The sequence below is a fragment of the Chanos chanos genome, chromosome 2, assembly GCF_902362185.1.
Source record: "Chanos chanos chromosome 2, fChaCha1.1, whole genome shotgun sequence".
In the NCBI taxonomy this organism is placed as follows: Eukaryota; Metazoa; Chordata; class Actinopteri; order Gonorynchiformes; family Chanidae; genus Chanos; species Chanos chanos.
Window position 1 is genome coordinate 50,483,221 of NC_044496.1, and position 18,722 is coordinate 50,501,942.

General features: G+C 39.1%; 3 protein-coding genes across 4 annotated transcripts; 1 reads left to right on the forward strand and 2 right to left on the reverse strand.

Moving 5' to 3' along the window:
* Positions 1-8,634: 8,634 nt before the first annotated feature.
* Positions 8,635-10,706, reverse strand: exosc3 (exosome component 3). Its single transcript, XM_030766707.1, has 4 exons — positions 10,485-10,706; positions 10,022-10,171; positions 9,742-9,893; positions 8,635-9,082 (listed from the first exon to the last, which is right to left on the reverse strand). The coding sequence occupies exons 1-4, from the start codon at positions 10,704-10,706 to the stop codon at positions 8,875-8,877; spliced, it is 732 nt and encodes a 243-aa protein (XP_030622567.1). The 3' UTR covers positions 8,635-8,874.
* Positions 10,707-12,016: 1,310 nt separating this feature from the next.
* Positions 12,017-12,752, reverse strand: LOC115806106 (probable pancreatic secretory proteinase inhibitor). Its single transcript, XM_030766847.1, has 4 exons — positions 12,704-12,752; positions 12,515-12,552; positions 12,305-12,417; positions 12,017-12,062 (listed from the first exon to the last, which is right to left on the reverse strand). Exons 1-4 carry the CDS (start codon positions 12,750-12,752, stop codon positions 12,017-12,019), a joined length of 246 nt encoding a protein of 81 aa, XP_030622707.1.
* A 675-nt stretch (positions 12,753-13,427) lies between these two features.
* nipsnap3a (nipsnap homolog 3A (C. elegans)) lies at positions 13,428-17,432 on the forward strand. 2 transcript variants are annotated; one of them, XM_030792648.1, is made up of 6 exons: positions 13,428-13,592; positions 14,413-14,620; positions 15,204-15,365; positions 15,998-16,147; positions 16,250-16,342; positions 16,698-17,432. In XM_030792648.1, the coding sequence occupies exons 1-6, from the start codon at positions 13,515-13,517 to the stop codon at positions 16,772-16,774; spliced, it is 768 nt and encodes a 255-aa protein (XP_030648508.1). In that variant the 5' UTR covers positions 13,428-13,514; the 3' UTR covers positions 16,775-17,432. The 2 variants fall into 2 exon arrangements, with proteins under 2 accessions (XP_030648508.1, XP_030648516.1); XM_030792656.1 differs by having other exon boundaries at positions 16,256-16,342.
* Positions 17,433-18,722: the final 1,290 nt, after the last annotated feature.

Below are 18,722 nucleotides of genomic sequence, written 5' to 3' on the forward strand. Positions count from 1 at the left end.
GTCTGATGTCAATCCAAGAGTAATTAAGATTGTGCCTTGGGGGAAAAAAAAAAAAAAATTGGTTTCCTTCTTCTAGATTTCCTATCCATTGGACAATGGCCTTTGTTTGAGATGCCTGCCTTTTAATTGAGCTTTAGGTTTATTTGTTATTTTTGCAAAGATAAAAGGCTTATGCACAAAGATTTAAAGAAAAAAAATAATCTGCTCCAAAATTCCCTGCAGGTTTTTTTGTTTGTTTGTTTGTTTGTTTGTTTTGGGGGTTTTTAGCGCTTGTTTATTGATTATTGTTTTGTTTTTAATGTCTGTGTTCTTTGTTTATTTTTTGTACTTTATTCTGTGTCCTCCGCAATTTTCTTGAAATTCTGAAAATGATCAAAATCATGTATAATATTAAATTGTTTATGATTTTTCCATGTTCCCAACTTCCTTTTTTCTCTGTGTCAGAACAGGTTGTAATAGGTTCTCACTCAGTGTAGGTGGCAGTCATATCCCAAAACCCTGTTTGTCTGATACTTCAAAGTGCAGGAACAACTCATTGTGACGCTTCTCTTGTATTCGCTGTGAGATTTCTAACAGCAGTTTTGGCTGCTCAACATAAAAGAGTTATATAATGCACTGTTTGGACAGGCAGTAGTTGTTTTATAAAAATTTTCCTTACTTTTCTTCAGTTGAAATTAGCCAGGTAGCATGAAGCCTGACACCTAGTCCAGATTGGATTTCTTCTTCTTCTAAGTCCACGCAGCAAAGCAGGAGTAGTCACATCTTATGCAGTGGGCCAATCAGAAATGGCATTTTTCTCTTTTAACTCATGCTTAATAATTAATGAAGCGTAATAATTCATAATTTCTTTCATTTAACTGCTATTGCACTTGGACTGTGTCTTTCAGTGTGGCATTTTATATCATACGCGCTGTTTTTGTTCCTGGTAAATTAGACTGACTCAGACTTGGAAGCCTGTAATTTACCGTCATTGTGGTTAATGTTCAACTTCGTCCCATCAGACACTATCTAGCTTGAATGTATTCATGGGATACGGGTTACAGGGGCCCAAAGAAAAAAAATCCATATACAAACAGCCATACTGAGTCCCTCGGATGTATTTTCCAAGGGTATTTCTCCACTCTAGGCAGGTAAAAGAAGATGGCATTTGCATATGTCAAATGACTTGAAATCTGTACTTGTAAATTTGGGATATTTTCCATTGCTATAACTCTATCTTAACTATCCATCATAGCGTCATTTTAATTTCGATTGTACACTGACAGTCACTGTCCTATCGTTCAGAAGCATTTGAGTCTAAAACTTTAGTGCTTGTAACCTCATCTCCTTAATAGACAGAAGCTGTCATAAAGGTTGAGGTCTTTGCGTTTATTCTGGGTCTTAGGGAAAAAAAAAAAAAAGAAAGGAGAGGTTAAGCTGATTGGATCAGTCACTCAGCCAAAGACAAATGATTGGTGGTAGTTCTGCAGCTCAGTGTGGCTAAAGTTGACTTTGCCCCTTGTGGCACCGAGCCCTTTGGCAGGATCATTTAGGAGCTCCAGCACACACCACAACACAGAGACAAGAAAAGATTAATAGTCTTTAGCACAGTTAACTCCCTCAACACATGATCACACCAGAGGAATGTGCTGGAAAGCCCTCTTTACTGCATTGCTGTTTTAGAGTCTGGTTTGGTCTCAGAGGATCATTCATTTTTCAAATAGATTTATTCTTCTGCAGATGTATTGGCTGAATATTCGGGGTATAAATCTGGACAAAAGGTCTTGGGTATCTGCTGTATTCATGTCAATGTTTCTCTTTCAATGTGACATGAACGCTACATTTTTGCTCATATGTTCTTCAGTGCTCTCGTGGTACTTAGCATATGTTGAAACATTTAACGTGCTGAAATACTTTTTTTGATTATTTGTTTTGATTGTTTTGTTTGGGTTTTGATTTTGTAATCTTTGCATAGTTACCATCATCTTGATTATAATTACTACAAAAGTCCAGCACTGAAATGTATGTAAGCAATGCTTTTCAGTCTCTGATAAGATCTCATTAATCACTCAGAATATTCAAGCGGCTTCTTCTAACACTGATACTGATCACGGAAGTGTCACCAGTGCTGCTCTTTGAAATATCTGCTTTCTTTGCTCTTGAACACTGCCTTTAAAAGTTGGTCAACAAAATGCTTCAAAAGAGGTACCAACCTACATGTACCATTTCTAGTACATATTCCAAGGAACCTCACCACTGAACTGAGGTTCACTACAACAGGGGGGGGATTTCAAGTACGTGGTTGAGTGACTAACCCAGATAAGTGACTAACTCAGAGTAAGTGGTAAACTTCCTAATAGAAGAGCCCTATTGCTTTGTTTTGCCAAGAGAATGAAGCCATAGGGCTCTTCTATTAGGAGTTTTACCACTTACTCTGAGTTAGTCACTTATCTGGGTTAGTCACTCAACCACGTACTTGAAATACCCCCCAGGATTTCAAGGAAAAACGCCACACACACTAGCCTGGATTTCAATATCACGTGATTGGTTTTAATCACTAGCTCAAAGATTAAACATTTATAACCTTTCACTTGAAATGAAAACCAGCCCAACAGTAAACGACTTGTCTGTGAACCGGTGCATATTTTGGGCTTGAATATTTGTGTTAGAAGTCAGAGCAGTTATACTGCTCTTATCGGTTTCTCATGTACACAAAATTGGGATGTTGTACTTAAGTTGGACCAGCTCCCTGAGCCTGCCAACAGTTCTCCCCATCAATATCAACTAGGCCTACTCCAAAAATAGCTTCCCAGACTCTGTTTGGAAAGTCTTCAAACCAGACATAAAACAAACTGACTGAAAACATCGCTCTACAAGTCTGCCCGACACCTCAGTGTTATGACTGAAATTAAATCCCTTTTATCTAATAAAAATCAATGCATTACAATCTCTATCCCCAATTCCCTCCTTAACCTAGTACGTCCCTGACTGTCTCCTTGCTGTCTAACAGGAAATTTTGGTTTAGGCAGTTCACCAGAAGTACCTTAGGGTGCATCATGAGATGACTGCCAAATGTATCTTTCTGTCCAACAGTCAGCTTCTGAGACTAAAACCCATTCTCATTCTCTCTGTTTCTCACTGTCTGTTATATTCACATCATGCCCTATTAATATTGAGACCGCTTACTACTTGTATTAAGGCAACAAAACCCTCAAAACCCTTTTCTCCTTGGAGCCAACCAAAAAAATAAAAAAAGAGCTTTTCCATGATTTTGACGCGGTAATAATTAAAATGTGGATTCAGAACAAATAGTACCTTCTTCTGCCACCCTTAATGCTTTCCAGAAGTCGCTCTGAGCTCAGCTGCATTTCTGCTAATGTAAACAGACTCCAAGTAGGCATTGTTTACTTGCGTGGGAGCGTGATGACCTTGCTCCAGAATTCCAGATCCATCTGGCTACATTGGTCCAGTATGTGGAAACCTATGTGCGGACCAGAATATGAAAAAATTCTTCTAAAACAGACAAACCCCTTCGAGCCGATTCTTGGCGACAGAGGTTCATCCACCGCAGAACCCTCCGCCACTCAACATCTCTTGATGATTTGAACATGTGAAATACGACTTTGGCGGCACACTTTTTCATCATCTCTATGCCAGAGCCCTGGTCTTGAGCCTCCATGTTGTTCTCTCTGGGCGTGTGTGACTAAGGGTCTGCTAAAGAAGGTGTTTGCCCTGAGGAGAGGGGTCAGAGGAGCGGGAGGGCAGACAACCCTTCTTTAAACTGGGAAAGACATCCTCTCTCCCAGACTCCCCGCACTGGAGCAAACGCTGAGACAGTGGTACTGCTGCCTACCTGGAGATCCAGGAGAAGGAGAACAGTTGTGGGCTTAAGGAACTGTGGAGGGGAATACTTTACCTAGTCGGTGTGTGTGTGTGTGTGTGTTGTTGTTTTTTTTTTTTTCCCCAGTTTCATATTTCCTTTTTCTGCTGCTTGGCAGCGCTAGATCCGCATGATCCAAGTAGCCTGAGAAACGCCAGCCTTGTAAAGGCTAATGAGGAGCAGAGGCACATCCAATTTGCTGCAGACATCTGTTTGTGTTTTAGGGGAGTTTTTGGAAATGGATGTGGAAGACGTTGGCAGGCAGAAGCTAGAGGAAGGCTTGGACAGCCGCGCAGAAGAGGAAGATGAGGAAGATATTGGTGTATATATATATATAAAAAAAAAACAAGTAATGTCCGTAAGGCTTCAGTTCGGCACAAGTATTCATCCAGTTAAAGTCACCACACAGCAATATGTTTTGTATGTATGCGCACAGAACACATTTTCTGGTAAGATTTGCATAAGCTGGTTAAAAGTATATTAAAAGACATGTTGAGAAACTTTTAGTCTGTCTCCCAGAAATATGTAAAGGGTCTGAGGCCTGTTTATATAGTGACGTAACTGGCCCTCAGGTGAACAGAAAAAGAAGAGGACCAGGTGGTATCCCCTCATAAAATCAAGTTAATTATTGTTGCTCAAAGACACGCTCAAGACAAAGAACCATTCCTGGTCTACAAGGGGAGCAAGGTGAGAGTGGGGAGATAGCAGGGCTTTGAATTAGAGACATTTTTCACATGTCTGTTTAATTGTGTTCAAAAACCCTTAACATTTCAACAAGGGGGCAAGTGTTCAGTGTGAATTGCTTGTTATTCTAAACACTGCTTTGTCACTGAGAGGAGCACGGACCATCGTGTCGGTTCAGAGATCGAGTGTGTCGGTATCCATCTCGTGTTTGTTGTTCAAGTCTCAGAGGAGTTTTTATTTCTCGCTTGAAAGCGTTTGGTTAATACTCGCGCTTCAGAGAGAATATTTTCTTTGGCACTGAGTGCGGGGTCCGCGACGCAGCGAGTTTCTGCAGTCTGGGTCCCTGGGGAAGCATAAATGCGCTTTCATGGAATATGCAGACTGGGAAGACGTTGTTGGAATATTGCATGAGCAGACGGAACGTTCATTTACACTCAAACACACAATGAATTTTGTAGATCACAATTGCTGAAAAGAGCAAGAGGAAAGCCAAATAATATCAAAGAATACGTTTCAAAAAGCAGGAAGGTATTTTGTTTGTAACAATTACAGGTCTCCATGTCATTTAAAACGTACATCATCCAGATTTTCTTTGATGTAGGACTAAATCTTGACTTCAGCAACACTTGTATAATGCTATAAAATAATGAATTATTGAGTAGTGCCCCCCCCCGTTCAGACTCCTTCTGGACCCCTTTCTTGACTAGAGGTGAATATGGGTTACTGGAGCTGAGGTAACCTACACCCAAAACACTGGTAATATTCAGTCATCGCTCTGTCTATATATCTGTTCTGAGACTAAAGTAGGTAAAGTGGACAAATGACACACCACTATTATCAAGACAAATCCAACAACTGTATTTCCTCTGTATGCAAATCATACCATAGATTTCCAGTGCATGCAAATCGTAATCATAATGATAGGCAAATAGGTCTGCAGAGATTCTTATGCTGCTTACAATTATTCTGAGTTAGCTACAAACCGGCACATTTCATTTAAGAGTTTACGTATTAACCAAAGGTATTAAGGGGGAAACGGAGACCAGAAATGAAAATAGTAACGTCTCAATCAGCCTTGAGAACATACTGATAGTAATGGGATGAGTAAGGTTCTCGTTTCAGTTTTGTCTGGATGGATTCCCTTAAAACTGTTGAGCTAAGTTCTCACCATGTTACTCATAACCACAGCTCTCTCAAGCCTGCTCTGGTTTCTTATAAGGAAGGGAACAAACTAGATGGTAATTCTGAATGTCAAAGTACGTTCAGAGAAACACCAGAAAAAGATCTGTACTTCACGGCGCGATTTCGCAACGCCACTACTGTTGCACTGAGGGAATTTCTTCCCTCTATCCTAATGATCACAGAGATACATCAAAAAGATCATCACCACACAAAAATCAAAGACTAAGGTTAGGTGATATGCGTACCGTGAAGCTGAATAAAATTTGGGCACTTTTTTTTTTTTGCTTTTGACTGCGCTAATTAAAAGATGTCATGTGGTATTTTATATGTCCTCGATCGACCATTAAACACATAGGGAGTGAATCACGATAGTTAACCATTGATAGCCTTGGGCTTCAGCCTCTTTGCATGAGTTTTTGCAGGCTGTTCATCTAATGTGCAACAGATGTGATTTGAAGTTTTTTTTTCTTCTGTTGCTGAGCATCACAGGCCCCACACTTTGCTCTGGCAAAGTTTTAAATCCACTCTACGCTCCAAACACACACACACACACGCACACACACATAGACACAGTAAGTGTGGATGAAGAAATGTATTCCATCACAGATGGCCCCTTGTTTATTAGTGTGTTGATTTGTTCATAAGGCAGGAACAAGACTACCAGCGAAACCATCGACATCGCGATACGTCGCTGACCTCGAGCGAGGTTGGACTGAGTGCCTTCTCATTTAAACACTCACACTCTTTCGACGGGGGGCTGACAACCGGTTTCTGTGGTCAGGTGAGCGTGCTAAACAGAGAACTGTGGCCACTGAACGACGCCTGAGAGGATGTGAGTGTGTCGTCAGACTAACCAGTCAAAAAAAAAAAAAAAAGTTGCATTTAAGGGGGGGGGAAAAAGCACTAGCATTACCATCAGCAGGTCTGTGATCAAAAAGCCTCAGTCTGTCCTTCTCTGGAGTTTTGCACCACTTTTTTGATGGAAACAATGACTTAAACAAGATGAAACTCTCTCCACAACAACGTGGCACTGCTACACATGATGTGCTTTCCTGTTGTTATGAAATGCACCATTTAAGGATATCTTCCATGCACTTTATAAAACCATTATGATAGACGTACTCTTCAATTAAAATATATAGAGTATATGTACTACGTGGAGTGTAAGGGTATTTTCTTGAGTTGCATGTGTTTATTGGGAGTGTACTGACATTAATTTGATAAATGATTTTGTTTTGACTCTTGGATAGCCAGAGTAAAGGGTTTGTAAATTATTTAGTAAGTCAATAATACGGTTAAATAAAGAATGATCTCATGGGTTATGCTTGAAATCATATGAATGCCTCATATTTGAAGGCAAAAGTAAGTTCCTTTCCTCTAAAAGGAAGTTTCAAAAGAAACAGCCAGGAATGGGCAAGTTTGGCTCTCTGCAACAGCGTGTGCGTGAGAAAGAGAGAGAGAGAGAGAGGGCAAGAGAGAGATTTCACAGATAATGTAAAAAGGTGAGAAATTTCACAGATGTTGCCAAGTGTAACGCTGAAAATCTATTCCTGGTTTGTTAAGTGTTCAACGTCATGATGATAAGTTACATGTGACTTTTCACATTTATAACATAAAAATGGGATTAAAATAACCTCATTCTGAAACTGCAGACAGCACTAGCAAAACATTAACAAATCTCTGCATAGAGAGTATCCCATGACTCTAGCTTTAATGCGTATTGCTCAATATCTGACGAGCCTTTTACTCTTTCAGTCCTGAAAACTCCTCCCAACTGCTAATGTCACTTCCTGCAACTGCACAGCTAAATGCAACAAGAAGACAAATGAAGCTCCCCCTTGTGGATATAAAAATATTGCACTTAAATTCAAAGTATGTTCTCTTCTCGGAAAGTAATTCGTACAGAGCATGGCCAAGAGCTGGTCAGTCTTGTTATTGTTTGAAAAATAGCATTTGAATATCAAATGCAGGCACTCAGGAGGCTAAGACGAACACAATGACTTGTCTGAAAATTGTTCATGTAATTAGAACTCAGTTTTATATAAATTACTCATAATTAAAGTCAAGAAACCAAATTACAAAAAGGTCTCACCACTTCGAAGTCCACCCTTCTATCAGCTGATATGATCCGATAGAAGTCTCTGGAAAAGCTCTGCCAGTCATTCCACGTTCTGCGCTCAAATGGACACTGGACTAAAAGGAGGGCACGATCAACTGGACCGCACTGAATTAGGCAACAGTCGCTTGTCACAGTAGAAACCGGCGTAAACCAAACTGACTGCACACAAAGAAAACAAGTCCATCTAACACGTCACTAAGCACTGTCAGTACAGCTCCTCAGCTCACATAGACTCCCACAACCTGCCCAGCACAGTTCACCAGTCCACTCCTACCCTGACCAAGTGACCGGTGGCTGCTCGTAGATTTATTTCTTACCTCCAGCATTGCCTAATATTAATTGATTTTTAGCTTGCTCTTCCCAAAGTTGATGATTAATCTCTTTTTGTGTGTGCGCGCGCATCACCCTGTGATGTCATTTTTACTCTTGTGTTATGGTCTGGAAGTGCACTGCTAATATAAAATACAGTGAAAGGGAGGAGTATGCCTAGGTAGAATTCAAAGGCGAAATGAAATAGGTGAGGGACCTCACGTATGTTACTTCAGGTTCTAAAATGTTAAATGGTTATGTATTTAAAATAGAAAAACATAACACTAAATTTCAAAATGAGGGCTGGCTTAATACGCAGAAAGAACGAGTAAAAGTGAGAGAGAAATTACCATGATTTTCAGAGATTCTTGAATAAGCTCTTATTTATTTTGTAAAAAAAATATTAAAAAAAAACAAAAAAAAAAACACTCTTACACTCAGCATTTTTAAGTGACAGAACCACGCCAACAGTGCTGGAACGATTCTGTCCGGCAGTGACAGTGAAATAAGATTACCCACTTTGGGCACTAATACTCATTTCTCTTCACCCAAGTATAAACCATTTTATCTCTTTTGCATAAGTCTGTCGTGCAGAAGGAGAAGAGCAACCTGCTGGAGAACAAGAACAAAACATCACATTACTGTCAATCTGAGATGGCTGCTCTGTGAACAAGAGCTGAGTTTCTTGGTTTGTTTGTTGTTGTTGTTTTCTGAGAGTCCGTCAGAGGTTGCCATCGGCAACTCTCTTGAAGAGTGCCTGTCGCTGCTGCGCTGTCATGTTCTCACAGCTCTCAATGAGATTGGCCACAATAAGAGTCTGCTGAACAGTCTTGGCTTTGACCCAAACACACCCGTTCATGCCCACCACTATCTCAGAGGGGAAAAGCTTCTCCAGGTCTTTCACGATTTCACTCTGAGGAGCCAGTAACCTGTGTGCAGCAAGAAAAAGCATCACACGGATGCATGCCACAGCAGTCTTACTAACAGTCAGCTATTTATGCTATTTCTAAATTTCAATGACAGTGAACAGTCTAAAAAATAAGCAATTTTATATATTATACTATATATATATATGTGTGTGTGTGTGTGTGTGTGTGTATATATATATATATATGTGTGCGTGTGTGTGTGTGTATACATATACATATACATATATATATATATATATACATATATATATATATATATATATATATATATATATATATATATATATATATATATATACACACACACATACATATACACACACACACACACACACACACACACACACACACACATATATATATATGTGTGTATGTATGTATGTATGTATGTGTGTATAAATATATATTCCATGACAGTGGATATGTAACATAATGCTTGGATTTTCTGCCAAATCACACACTGTTTGTGTATAAATACCTCAAATAGTTCATAAGAAATATTCTCTCTAAAAAAGTGCTTGGTGTGTTTCATCTAGATGGAACTCGAGGAGTACCACTTCGTAATTCAGAGCAAAGATCGTGACGCGTTTCAGTGAAAGTCGTTGTTTGAGGTGTTGTCACCTGTTTTTACATGCTGACACTATAAAGCGTATACATGCCTGCGTACTAGCCCCAGGGAAACCTTGAAGAGAAATCCGTCTGCTCCAAACACTCCCATTCCATTGGCTTTTCCATTGCTATCAATACACACCAGCTCTGGCTCCATGTCTTTGTTTGCAATGATGAACTGTGCATAAACCAGGTCACCAACCTGTAATCGCAAAATACACAGTATGAATACATTTTAAAAGCAAAGAATATCCAGTTGGCTCTGGGGGAAAAAAGGATAGCTCGCGTTCTTACTGTACTGACAAGAGTTCACGTCAAGACCAGCCATACCTGCACATTGGGTCGGTTCCTCTTGGTGGCTCCTTCGAACGCCAGATACGATAAGGATGCCTGTTCACTTCCTCCCACGTCTACTTTGAAGATGTCTCCTGACTTTGCTGTCACTATACCAATCACACTCTCACCCTTGGCTGGAACATACTGTTAAAATGGGAAGAATCAATGAGGCTAAGCTAAGTGTTGCCGGAAAGTATTCCGTGTAAAGATGACGAACGTTTATAAACAGATATCAACCCAGTACTCAAAGAACTGTTAAATTATCAATTAATACTAAATTCATCTCAGTTTATTTTCCATAGCGACCAATAATGTTAAAGACGCAGTCTAGCTGTCGCTATGTTATTGAATAGGTGGAACCCACGTGACACTTAAAACTTAGAGAAGTTGTGCATGGTATACTGTGTGACTAAGACAATTCACACTTCATTCTACACGGCAGTATGAGACACATTACCCGTTTCTGTTGAGAGTCTATCCAATATAGATTGGGCTGTTTATGACGAAGAATGCCGCTTTTACACACAAGAACTTCATCTCCGTTCCGACGTAGCCCTGGTCCGCATATTATTTTTTCCGCTTTTACGCTACCGTCCTCTGTGACTGGCAGTTCAAATGAAAATATATCGCCAGGCAATACAACGTCACCAATTTTATTTTTGAAACAGCTCTGCATCATTAAATATCGGTGAGCACATGTGTGTTTTTGAGTGCAATATGTTTTGCGGCTTGACCGGAAGTACTATACGACGAAACTGAAGTAAATGGCCTACAGCGCCTCCGTTAGCTTCCACAGGATACTACAGTGTCACAATTAAAGCAATTGAGCGAGTTGGAGATACTAAATTGCCAATAGGTATGAATGTGTGCGTGAATGTGCTTTGTCTGTATGTCTGTCCTGCGATGGACTGGCGACCTGTTCAGGGTGTTTCCCCGCCTTTCGCCCAGTGATCACTGAGATAAGCTCCAGGACCCCCTGCGAGCATAATTAGGATAACTGGCTTAGAAAATGAATGAATGAATGAATGAATGAATGAATGAACGAAGGTCTCTAGGAATTTTCATTTTTACAAAATGTTACAGTATTTCTGCCATAATGATATGTGGTGTGTGACCCCCAGTTTGCAGAATAAGAAATAACTCTCTGATATCACCACAGATTTTTGCAACAACTGTTTGTATAACAAAAACATGGAGCACCAAATTTTATTACAGGTTATCTTGAGGATAAAAATTATACATTTTTGCAAGCACACATTTTAATACTTTTTATATAAAATTATGCTGCCATAAACTTTGAATATGTTGAAAAATAGGTGCACTTGCCTCTGTTTTTGTGCTACTACAAATGCTTCATAGTTTTCCCAAATTCAAAATTTGTCTCAGAAAACACAATTTTCACCAAACCCCATCTTATATATGAGCTATATTAATATATATATTGCTCATATATTTATATATATTGAAATATATGTATATAGGCTGTGGATAAAGAACTTTTACTCCTGCAGAGGAAAACATGATCAGTAATACAACGGTCAAACAGTCAAACAAAATCCAAAAGCACATCTTCTCTTGCTTTACTGCCATGCTTAACACCAGAAGGCTATAGTCTGAAAAACAAGCCATGGTATACCTATACTCAGGGACTAGCAGTACCTTACAAAACAGCCAAACCAAAAAAAACTAATTGATCAAATACTAAAAAATACTATTGATCACTTTCAGCTTCACACTAAGAATTAATAGAAACACAGAAAAGTTTTGGATATGTACTAACAAAGAATTCTTGGAAAGATTGGTCATTTATATGACTGTTTTAATAATTGTATATAATCATCTTGTTATGACCAACTGCGTAATATATAAAACGGTAGTATATGTGAATATATATATATGATATTTAGAAAATGAGTTTGTACTATTCTAACAATCACAAATAACAAAGAAGAGGTGATGATGGTTTCAGGAAGGAGTCACAACACCTCTTCAACATGGTCCATCTTTCACAATCAAGATATCTGCACTGGTCGCCCTAAAGGATAACATGAGTTAGAACTGCAACAAGTACAATTACATATAAATCCCAGAATTTTACATATATCGATTTCTCAAAGAAACTTTTCAGAAGAATCTTCAAAGGGCACCATAAACAGATATTTTATAAACAAGACGTTTAGCATTAAGCAAAACAACACAAACAAAAGCAAAAAAAATAGGAACACAGCAAGCGTACACACAAACAAACAAATCTTAAATACACAAGAGCCCACTCACAGTTTGTGTACACAGAGTGCACACTCGTTGGGATAAGTGATGCCATCGTTCCCACATACAGGAGAGTAGTTTAGGGGACAAGCCTGTGTTGCACTCATACCAGCACACGAGGGCTGGAAACAACATCAGAAGGGTGAATGGATGAGAGTGAGGAAGACAATGAGCAAGAGCAGAAATATTGGATTCAACATTTCTTCAACGCTCCCTTACCCTCCTGTAAGCGGCCGTCCTTGATTTGTCCTCGGCATCTGAAACGACCAGAAAAAAAATAACATGATATCCCCACACTCCCTTCACATTAGGCGACTTTTTTTTTTTTTTTTTTTAAAGAAAAGAGCTGTCTGAGATTAAATAATCAGCTATGACGGTTTTTTGGGGGGTTTTTTAAATATAAATTACCTGCAGTGAAGACAGCAAGGCAGATCAGTAGCAGCAGAGTTCCAGTCATGTTCTTCAGCTAAATGTTAAACTGCAGGTGAAATGTTATTCCTCTGGTCAAACTTAAAATGTAAAAGGTCCAGCAATAGCTTGTTTTGTTATGCTGACAGGCCCTTTTTCCAGCTCGAAGATCTGTTTCTCGAATGGCTTATTTATGTGTAGTTGTGGTGTTGTCAGCTGTGGGTGAGTCTGGTTTTGAGGAGTGTGATGCTGATGTTTTGAAGCTTGTGACACCCACCCACCCCTCCATCCCCCGCCAGCAACAGTTACGACAGAGCCCCCCTATTGTCCTCCTCTTTATTATGGGATAAACATTCCGTCTGGCCAAATATTGCTGACCACCACACAAAATGCAGTGACTGAGATAATTTCCCTAAAAACAATCTGGCCCCATGGGGGGTGATAGGTGTGTTGACAGCCCCACTGAAATGTTTATTCCTTTGACTATGTACATGATAAATTCACATTACACAAGACAAATATTTCATGGATAACAAAAAGCAATATTTTCTTTTCTGTTTCTGTTGGACAGATATCACGGTTTTACTTTATTTCAACAGACTAAAGCTACACATAGGCACAAAACTCTAACGTTGCGAAAAACTTGCTCATGTGCGTGCAGTACGTGATCAATTTGAACTTGACTTCTGCGGCTTCCGTAGCGCACTTCTCTCAGTTGCTGGGAAAGAAAAATTGTGACATGCCAGAGGTACTACGCGGACAGGGATAGTTAACGCACTGATCAGTTGGGTTGAAGAATTTCAGTGATAAAATGTTCTATTCACGAAGTGCACTTCGAAACATGTCACGACTTATTGAACTTGCAGTCCGCATGAAAAATGCGCATGTGGTGAGTTGTTCGCAACTTTCTGTCTTGATATGACGACGAACAAAAATTTGAATTCTATGTTTTATTTTGGGTTAAAACTTTGTGACATTACGTAATATATGATGAAGATGGCATTTGGATGCCAAACGCCTCACTCAGTTGAAGCCCAAACAAAATAGGGAGCCCCTTTCTCTCGGAAGTGGGGAAGGAACGCCCCTCATTTGTCAACACAGTGCTTTGAATGCATTATTCACATTTGGTACCTTACAATGCAAGTAACTATACGTTTCTGTTAAGGGTTAAGCGATGAAAGTGAAAAAGAAACGTGGCCTATATGTCATTATTTAAAAAGACAAAGTTTATCACTTGCTATCATGAGTAAAAAGATTTGCGTAATACGCCTTATGACAACACGATAAGGAATAGTTCCCGTCCCTTCATTTAAGGATTTGAAACAAGATGAGTTCTTAAGTTAGTAACCTATGTAAATAAATAAGGAGCTGATCTTTGAACCGGAATTTACAGAGGGGTTAGAGGACTAACTGATTTCACAGAGACCAAAGATTGTCTTTGGTTTATTATTAACATGTCAGCGGTACCCAAGTTTTTCGTTTTAACGTGCTATCCTGAGACTGTATATTAAAGTAGAATATGGTAGTGATTGAGATTTAATTTGACATTAACAGAATACAGTATTTTTAACATTAACTAAATGTTATTCCTTGTGGGATAAAACACTTTTTCGTGAGAGACTATAATCTTAGACAATGTTAGATTTGTTTTATACCGTTAATGACCGCTGGATGGTAGTGTATTTATGTTTTCTAATTTCCTCGGGCAGCCAAGGGTCTCTGTCTCCACTGGGCCCCAACAGCAGCATGGTACTTTTTATGAGTTCCGCACTTATTGCATTCGGCCCGACCAAAATGCTGCCTTCCTCAAATTAACCAATGAGAAAATCCACCTTCGCACGGCACATTCCGAACTTCTTGGTTACTGGAGTGTTGAGTATGGAGGTCTCAATCAGGTCTTTCACATCTGGAAATATGGTGAGAAGAAAGACTAAGAGTAAAAAATAATTTGCTCACTGTATTTCACCCTTTCTTACTCTCTCTCGCTCTCTCTCCCTGTCTCTCCCCCTCTCCCCACACACCTATGTATCTATCTATCTATCTATCTATCTATCTATCTATCTATCTAGCCATCTATCTATCTATCTATCAATAGGCATATGACAATATACTGGAAATTACAGTGTACAGATTACTGTGTGTAAATAAGTAATTCATAGCTTGCATAAATACACACGCGCACACACACACACACACACACACACAGACACATATATATATATATGTGTGTGTGTGTGCGTGTGTGTGTGTTTATGTGTGGGTATTTATGTAAGCAATGAATTACTTATTCACAGTACAGTGAGTACTGTACCCATTGTCAGATAATGTGATATCAGAAGAAATGAAGCCAGACTAGATGGCTAGTTTGGATTGCACGATAACTTGTTCCTTTGGAAGATAATAACAATTTGTTTAAAAAGCATTTTTTTTTTGTTCAGCAGTGAAAGCATTGTGCAAGATACATGTTGATCATTTTATGTGTTGGTATGTTGTCTACTAGACAGCTATTCTCAGCGTGCAGGTGTACGGGCAGCCTTGGCTCAGGACCCCAACTGGATTGAGCAGTACATTTCAAAGGCCATGCCAATGCTGACATCTCAAGATAATGAGGTTACGTACTTGGTACCCTGGTGCAACATTGTGAAACCACCGAAAGAGAACGGTGTGCATAATTTCCAGTATTAATAATTCTTAACGTTTGCTGGATCACTGCATAGGAGAAATGCACTTCTGAATATATACAGAAAACCCTGTGTTATATGACAATATACAGCGAATGACAATGTACAGTGGTTCTCCTATAATCTGTGTTTGAGTGTGATATTTTTGAATTGGATTTGAGGTATTCTGTGACCTCAGTGTGCCTGAGTATGAATGAATGAGATTAAGTACAGTCTTGTAAACAGCCACTGATTTTCAGAGGGTGTTTGTGTCCAGATTATGAATAAACTCAGACTAGTGCCATGGCTCTCTGTGGGAATAAGGTCAGCAGATTTTCTCCATGGGCATTGTGGGTCAACATAAAAGAGGATTCAACAGAGTGGATTTCACTTACTCTACCTTCAAATGATATCGTCTCAGAAATGGAGCTGGGTTGTTCACACAAGAATATAAAAAATAGACAGTCACATATACAGTTTGAGATTATGCTAATTGAAAAGCACTGAAATGTGATAAACTGCTTTGTGAACAATCTAGATTGAATAAGTTCTATTTGGTCAACCGATTTGGTGGATTTGGCTTCTTTGCGTTCACCTTTCCAGTGCATAGAATAATCGGTATGTATGATTTTAGGTGTATATGAACTAGCCACATACCAAATGAAGCCAGGGGGACCTGCTGTGTGGGGGGAGGCCTTTCAGGCAGCTGTAAGCACTCACTCAAAGCCAGGCTATGCTCACCTCGTGGGAGTCTTCCATAGCGAATTTGGGCTGCTTAATCGAGGTGAGGAAAGACTGAATGCAGAGAGGATTTGTGTGAATGGGTGACGTGGTTTATGAGGCGTACGTTAACATCTCTCGTGATCCTTTGTCTTGTTTCTCTGAGCTCTAGTGCATACCCTGTGGTGGTATGACAGTCCAGACCAGCGTGCCGCTATCCGACACAAAGCCCATGGAGACCCCCGTGTAGTGGCAGCAGGTAAAATATTGTTTCTGGTGTATAGCCATTAACGTCAAGACAGTATTCTGTCACTAGCATGTAACCACATTTCCCTGCTACTGAGTTCACAGTGAAATTATCCCTCATTTTGTAGGACAGGGTTACTGTGTACCTCTCTAAGATAGATGAACTGTCGACTAAACACATTCAGAGACAAAACATGTGGCTCCTCTGTCCTATCTGTTTGCTCTGTGGATTTATCTTTGGCTGTTATACAGAAATGAGATATGTGCTATAATTTAAGAGTTGTTTACCTCAATACAGATATTTAGACAGAGGTTTACTGGAAAGGATATTGCAACACTCTTGGATTTTTTCTTTCTTTTTTCAACAGTGAGGGAGAGCGTTGTTTACCTGGAATCACAGAGAAATAAGCTGATGTTCCCGACTCCATTCTCCCCCCTGAAATGACCTGTCACAGGGCAGACCACAGCTACACGCTGAGTAACACAATGTTCTGAGTCTTACTGAAAATAGACTAAGTCTTAAGTCATAAATACCCGCCTTATTACACAGACATTCTGCTATTCACTACTAATGTTTTTGATTTCTGAAATGGACTAGTCTTACAAAATTCAACTATCCTCACCTCGTTATTAATAAATAATTTAAGTGCTGACATTATGGCAGATTTACTGAGATTAGAATTTGATTATCTTTTATAATTTGGAATAAGAATAGGGCAGACTTTTGGGAGCCGTTCCAAGACCTTTGCAGTGTTAATGCTTTTGTTATTTACGAGGCTTAAGATAAATACTTTCCTAGTTCAGCTGCAAAGTTTTGTGTTCTCACCTGAACACAGTGACCGTGTTACTCATGCACTCTCTGCTTCTGAGTGCCTGCACTTCAGAGTTGTTCTTTCTGTATTGTTATACAGCAATAATATATGTTTACGCGATATGAGAATTACATTATACACATTCCATATGTATATTTAAGGGACCTTCAGTGCATTTCTCAGTCTGTTGCATATAGTAAGGTAAATTTCAATGTATGCAGTAATGTAACAATGTACCTTTTTGTAAAATTAGGATTTGATGCAATAAATTCAAAGCCTGAACAAACTGAACAGATCCTCTATTGTGATATTACAGTGGCTAAAGTGGGAAACATTTACACGAAAGCAAGTCAGTGTTTTGTCTGCCGTGAATGAATGAGCACTGAGTAGAAATGAAACATGGTACAAATAATGCAGTGAATCCATAAATTAGTTAAACTGATGTCTCTACTTTTGTTGGGCTCAATTGTTTATGCCCAGTTCATTTTCAGTTTATGACATTTTGACTGATTGACCTCAGCTCCATAATTAGGTCCATAATAGTGGTCTAAATGAGCATCACAGGAAAAGGCCCAAATATACCCAGAGCTGCTTAGACAGGAAAAAACAAACACACAATGTCATGACTGGTGTAGATTTAATATGTTTTATTGTGTGCAGGGCGAGTAACAGATATTCCCACAGCCATTCGCAATACAATTAGTAATTTGAAATGTAAACAGGTATTAAATAAGAAATATTATGGTATGGCAAATTTTTTGTCAATTTAAAAATAGAAACAATAATTAGTAGTGAACATATTTTGTGTGGAAAATCCAGTGCAAAGAGATGAGGAGATTCCAATTAACACAGCTAGTAAAGTGCTTGGAATGGTGGCCATACCCCATCACCCTGTTCCCACAGAGTTCCCGGGAAATCTCTTCTCCACAATACTGAAGGATCATTTCATAATCTGTTTTGAAAGGGAAGTGGCTATGCTCTATTTTTTCATACAGCACACATAATGACCAATTTGCAATACTGGCTTATGGCACAATGATCTTTTATCTAAATTTGTGGGTAATTAGACCTCCCCATCTTTAACATTAATACTTAGCTCTGAATCTTGTCTACGGTCTTACAGGCTGGTTGGTTTAGTGAAATACTGAAAGACTGATGTCTTTGATACCTCAAATAATTAAAAAATTCCTCCCAAGTCACAGTTGACAGCCTTCAGACAACCGATATGCCATGTTTTCATGTTGATTCTGTTGCCCAACATAAGGATTTCTCTGTTCCAACACTGAAATGTTATGGACATTTAAACGTGTTGAGGTATTCATTATAAACAGTCACTGTGAAGCTAACTCACCTAAAAATATCTTTTTGTTACAAAAAAACCTATAAAATCGATCACAACTTTAATCTATAAAGTACCTTCTCCGTATAAACACTGAGCATTTTAAACCCATCTCTTCGACTGGAGTGTTAAAAGTCGATGCCAGGCACTGCTTTAAAGAAGATTCTGAGAAGTAATGCCCCATCAAACTCTTTATAGATCATTTTACATATATATAAATAAAAGGCACATATTACAAACAA